At 46.8% G+C, this 6,231-nt stretch overlaps 1 protein-coding gene across 1 annotated transcript; it reads right to left on the bottom strand.

The window, feature by feature from the left end:
- Positions 1-2,246: 2,246 nt before the first annotated feature.
- fgf20a (fibroblast growth factor 20a) lies at positions 2,247-6,231 on the bottom strand. Its single transcript, XM_064925899.1, has 3 exons — positions 5,264-6,231; positions 4,652-4,755; positions 2,247-3,459 (listed from the first exon to the last, which is right to left on the bottom strand). Exons 1-3 carry the CDS (start codon positions 5,538-5,540, stop codon positions 3,214-3,216), a joined length of 627 nt encoding a protein of 208 aa, XP_064781971.1. The 5' UTR covers positions 5,541-6,231; the 3' UTR covers positions 2,247-3,213.

Here is a 6,231-nt window from a genome sequence, read left to right as displayed (position 1 = left end):
TCGACACAGAGAACACAACCATGACTGACATACACAACTTTTTGTTCCCCACTCACAACCCCACCTGTTTTGGGATGGCTTTAAGTCATAGCCCTTCTCTCTCATCTCAATGCTGGTACTCAGACACCATCCCCTCTCAGTTCTCAAACACTACACCCCTATCAAGGTGGGATTATTTTGGGAAAGGTGCGTTCAACACACCCTGAACCCGTGTCCTTTGACACAAGTCACATTGTATCAATGTGTCTGCTGCCTGCTCTTGAACGAAGCCAAGCGGGACTGACACGGGGCCAACACACACACACACTCACGCCCAGGAGGTTGAATCACAGAGGATCCTCCGCACCATAACTAGAAGGACTGAAACACAGCGCCTTGCGTTGCCAGTCAGTGTTTACTGTGGCACGGTGCAGTTTTCTCTCCCTGTCTCTCATAGACAGTCCCTTCCTTCCTTCCTTCCTCTCTGGATTGACTTAATTCCTCCCTTCATTCCAGGAGGGAGAGGTGTTTACTGTGGCACGGTGCAGTTTTCTCTCCCTCCGTCCCGCGTTCCTCCCTTCATTCCAGGAGGGAGAGGTGTTTACTGTGGCACGGTGCAGTTTTCTCTCCCTCCGTCCCGCGTTCCTCCCTTCATTCCAGGAGGGAGAGGTGTTTACTGTGGCACGTTTTCTGTCCCTCCGTCCCCCGTGCATTCCTCCCTTCATTCCAGGAGGGAGAGGTGTTTACTGTGGCACGGTGCAGTTTTCTCCCTCCGTCCCGCGTTCCTCCCTTCGGTGCAGTTTTCTCTCCCTCCGTCCCGCGTTCCTCCCTTCATTCCAGGAGGGAGAGGTGTTTACCACGGGAGTTTTCTCTCCCTCCGTCCCGCGTTCCTCCCTTCATTCCAGGTGTTTCTGTGGCAGGAGTTTTCTCTCCCTCCGTCCCGCGTTCCTCCCTTCATTCCAGGAGGGAGAGGTGTTTACTGTGGCACGGTGCAGTTTTCTCTCCCTCCGTCCCGCGTTCCTCCCTTCATTCCAGGAGGGAGAGGTGTTTACTGTGGCACGGTGCAGTTTTCTCTCCCTCCGTGTTCCTCCCTTCATTCCAGGTGTTTTTGGCACGGTGCTCCCTCCGTCCCGCGTTCCTCCCTTCATTCCAGGAGGGAGAGGTGTTTACTGTGGCACAGTGCAGTGCCCCACCGTGCAGAAGTAGAGACGTCCCAAATGGCACCCTATTCCCTGTATAGTGACCTAGTTTTGAACAGTCCACATGTGCACAAACAGAATCTCAAGTTGCACACAATTCTCCAGATAGTTCAAATGTTTTTTACAAGAGCCAAGTGAATAGTGCTGGTTCTAGTCAAAAGAAGTGCACACTATATGACGTGTGGGCTCTCGTCAAAAGAAGTGCACTAGACAGGGACTAGGATGCCATTTGAGACTGTCTGTGTCTGTCTCACATCTCTCTGGGACGGCGGTCAGAGCTGCCACATGAGAGAGCTGCTGGATAAGGAAGTGGCTTTGAGGTCGTATTGTTTGTATTGGAGGTGAATGGATCGTTCAGAGCAGGTGTCACCCTCAAAGACAAATTATTGTAGACCCAAGGGAATGAAATAGACATAGAGACAGTCCAGGGTTGAGGACAGAGAGGAGCGGGGGGCTGAATTATTTCAGTGATTTTTAAATATCACTGTAACAGTGTAATTTTCATGTATGTCATTTTAACATCTCTGAGACATCAACACTAAAATGAACACATGACAGCATGTGATAAGTTAATAACCTTTCAATAACCAATAAGAGGTAATATTCCCCTGTTTTCCAGTCTGAAACATGCAATATATAAATGTTTATACATTTCCTATATATATTTAAAATGTCAGCTTAAGTGGCATATATTTTAAATGTCACATTTCACATCATCTAATTAAGCAATAAGGCCCGAGGAGGTGTGGTATATGGCCAATATACCACGGCTACGGGCTGTTCTTATGCACGACGCAACGCGGAGTGCCTGGACACAGAGCTTAGCCGTGGTATATTGACCATATATCACAAACCCCTGAGGAGCCTTATTGCTGTTATAAACTGGTTACCAATGTAATTAGAGCAGTCAAAATAAATGTTTTGTCACACTCATGGTATACGGTCTGATATAGCACGGCTGTCAGCCAATCAGCATTCAGGGCTGGAACCACCCAGTTTATAATAGTAATCAGACCATGTTTCAGTATTACTGTATGTTATTGTATTTGTATGAAGAAGACAGACCAGTGTATCTGAAGTGTTAACAGGTTTATTCCTCACTGGAACCCAGTGGAACTCTGGCTCTTTCTGATGACATAAGAGAAACATGGACGCCCCCGATGATGACAAGCTCGGGAATAGTGACAACGCGGCCTTACACAAACCATTGTCTAAATAAAAACTCCTAGGAAAATATTTCTTCAGTCAGTTTGAAAGGACATGTCAAATGCAGTACTTTACACAGTGGCACAAAATACATCTCTGATGGCTTATTTTTAATATCTTATATATACCTGTAGAAAATATATTCTCAAAATAAATAAATATATAAAATAAATATATGTCCCAGAAAAATGCATAAATTAAAAAAACTGAAACAGGCTAAGGTTATTTTGTAAGTCTTATTTTCTCGTCCATGCTCGTGTCAGGGAATAGAATGCAGTCACGGAAGGTTCAGAACAGAATTCCTTCACAAATCTTCCAGAGTGTTTCGTCAAAACAGTCCACCTTGGGGTACCACAGAAGAACACAAAGTCTAAACTCCGCTGGAGGACCATCCACTCTTCTTCTCCTACTCCCATTTCACTACAGATAGATTGACCAATCAGAATGTCAGAAGCCACTCAGGGGGTGGTGAAGAAGATGACATCAGCAGCTCTGGAGGTGATCCCGTCACCTTCCAACACGATGCTCAAAACAAAGATGGCCACCAGGCCAGCCTCTCTTTTGGCCAAAAAGCCCCTATTAAACACCTGTACTCCTTTCTCCTGGGGCTGCACCGGCCTTGACCCATTTTCGGGGACCGCAAGGCCAGGCTTTACACATATTTGCTATCCACCCCACAGCCCCCAAGCAACCTTTCCTCCATTTTGTTTCCATAGGAAGCCATAGGGAGACTGACGATATGCAGACCCTTCATAGGAGAGTACTGAGAGTCACGGTGCAGTGTGCTGGGTGTGTAGCGCCGCAGGGACCAACACACTCCCACCGGGTCTCAGCTGTGGCCCAGGACCTCTCTGTAGAGTTCGGGTACACGGTCGGGATCTACGGGCCTGGGCAGGAAGTGGGTGAAGCGCTGGTGTCGCCGGGAGCGGGCGCCGTCCCTGGACGTGCCGTCCTTGTTGAGCGCCACGAAGTAGTGCGCTCCCCGGTCACCGTGTCTGTAGAGGTTGGATGAGTACGTGTTGTACCAGTTCTCCTCAAACTGCTCCCGGAACACGCACTCGGCTGTCAGCTTCTCCTAGAGAGAGAGAGAGAGAGAGGGAGACAGAAAGAGAGAGACAGAGAGAGAGAGAGAGAGAGAGAGAGAGAGAGAGAGAGAGAGAGAGAGAGAGAGAGAGAGAGAGAGAGAGAGAGAGAGAGAGAGAAGAGAGAGGTGATTAGTGAAATGTTACACAACAGAGCAGTGTCATCTCAGTGTCAATGCTCACACACAAATACACACTTCCTTGCAGAACAAAATGTGTGCCACCTGCTGGTTGGTCATATCTTATCACCCTCCCAGATTAACAGGACAACAGAGGAGGCAGAGGAATTCTCTCTTTCAGTTGATGCTGAATAGTAACCTCTGTTATCACCTCCTACACAGAGATGCCCATGAGAATGGAGAGCAGCACTGAATACAAGACACATCATATGTAGACTATAGTTTATCAGTCTATGTAGACTTTATGTAGGCAGTATGATGGGTATATGTAGGCAGTAGGTATGCAGTAGGCAGTATGAAGGGTATATGTAGGCTGTATGCAGGCACTATGGAGGGTATATGTAGGTAGTATGCAGTCAGTATGAAGGGTATATGTAGGTAGTATGAAGGGTATATGCAGGCAGTATGAAGGGTATATGTAGGCAGTAGGTATGCAGTAGGCAGTATGAAGGGTATATGTAGGCAGTGTGAAGGGTATATGTAGGCAGTATGAAGGGTATATGTAGGCAGTGTGAAGGGTATATGTAGGCAGTGTGAAGGGTATATGTAGGCAGTATGAAGGGTATATGTAGGCAGTATGAAGGGTATATGTAGGCAGTATGAAGGGTATATAGTATGTATGTAGGCAGTGTGAAGTATGAAGGGTATATGTAGGCAGTGTGAAGGGTATATGTAGGCAGTGTGAAGGGTATATGTAGGCAGTATGAAGGGTATATGTAGGCAGTGTGAAGGGTATATGTAGGCAGTATGAAGGGTATATGTAGGCAGTGTGAAGGGTATATGTAGGCAGTGTGAAGGGTATATGTAGGCAGTATGAAGGGTATATGTAGGCAGTGTGAAGGGTATATGTAGGCAGTATGCAAGCAGTATGAAGGGTATATGTAGGCAGCGTGAAGGGTGTATTGTATGCAGTAGGTATGCATTAGGCAGTATGAAGAGTATATGAAGGCAGTATGAAGGGTATATGTAGGCAGCGTGTAGGCAGTATACCAATGTAAATACTTACAGAGCCGTAGAGGTCTCCCTTGTTGTTCATGCCCAGGTATAATCCACTGTCCACCCCACGGATGCTCACCATCCCCACAGCCAAGCTGATGAACTCCAAAATACCTGCTCATCAAACCAGCAGGACACCATTAGATTAATATCACATATTATGATGTCACAAGTCACAAGTTCAGCCAGTCATTGGGGGATATATTATTCAACGCTTAGTACTGAATTCATACTCTCATGTCTATCATGGAAGCTGTTATCAGTAGGCATTATTTGCTATCTTGCTGATAAGAAGGTCAGTTAGGAAAGGTAAAGAAATTCTGCCAATCTAATCTCCCTTGGGGAAATGAACTGTGTTGCAATATGTGCGAACATATTATGGGGTGTCTGAAATAGTAACTATGGTACAAAAACACATGCACACAGTATAGATTAGACAGGATGCAATAGGTATATGTGTCCATAATCATAACATTAGAATATTCATAATATAAATAGAATTCGTCTATTCAGAATCATATTCAGAATACTAAGAATAACAATGATCATTATACACCTTATACTACTGCCATAACTGTATAATAACTGCATTATTGCGCCGAAATATTTTCTAATGCCTTACCAAATCTGCTATGGTCTTTCCTGGTGCCTTGCACTGTGCCATCGGGTAGTATCTCGAGGTGGAACCCGGTCCTGCAGTACAGCTGCCTCCTCCGTAGAATCCCCTTCAGATGCGTCAGATCCGACGGCGTGCTCCGCGACAACCTCTCGGCCGACACCAGGTGCTCGCTCATCAGTCCGGGGGTGTCCCCAGCGGGCGTCAGGACAAAATGCGATCCGTGTCCGAAGCTATCCAGGCCGTGCAAGGAAAATGTACCCACCTCGCCCACTGCCCCCATCACAAAAACCACCGCCCCGCACGCTTCACAACCAGCCGCCTTGAAGCGGGTAGAAAAGTTCACGTACTGTGCTCCTGACAGAGGGATCCTCCTGACTGAACGTGTGTTTTTGCGCCAGTCACCAAATGTGTTTTTTCTCTCTCTTGCAAGTGCGCGTTTTATTTACATCCGCATATTATCCGTTTATCCTCAGTTCAGCACATGCTCTCCTCTCTCGACCTCGGGCTACTCCCCTTTGCTCTGTTTGTTCGTCCGGGTTTTCCTCCCCTCGCAGTCGTTGATGCGGTTGCCGGGAGAGTGCTCAGCTCGTGCTCACTGCGTTCTGCAAATGAAGAGTGCGAGCGTGAGAGGAGCGCCACTTTAAATATATTCCGTATGTAAATTCCCTCTTGCCGTATGCTAATGAGACGCTTTATAGATTTCTTTTTGAAACATAACTCCTTGATCCTTGACCGTCATCACACCTTTGATGTTCAGTTTCATCTGCATCGCCGATTATCATCATCCCGTAGATGGATTATGAAAAGTACTGTAAGCGATTTGAAAGGAGAACAAGTGAGAGAGAAGTCAATGAGAGTTGGTCCTTTAATAAAACGCCGTGTGAATCAAGGAGGTTTTCTCTATGGTGTCGCAGGGGAATGCGCAGTAGCCTATGTACAGAACACTACGGCTTCCCTGGCTGGCTCCAAGT

This window comes from Oncorhynchus masou, chromosome 20, assembly GCF_036934945.1.
Source record: "Oncorhynchus masou masou isolate Uvic2021 chromosome 20, UVic_Omas_1.1, whole genome shotgun sequence".
NCBI classification, from domain to species: domain Eukaryota; kingdom Metazoa; phylum Chordata; class Actinopteri; order Salmoniformes; family Salmonidae; genus Oncorhynchus; species Oncorhynchus masou.
Note: the sequence above shows the minus strand (reverse complement) of the source record. Positions and strands in the feature narration are given on the sequence as shown.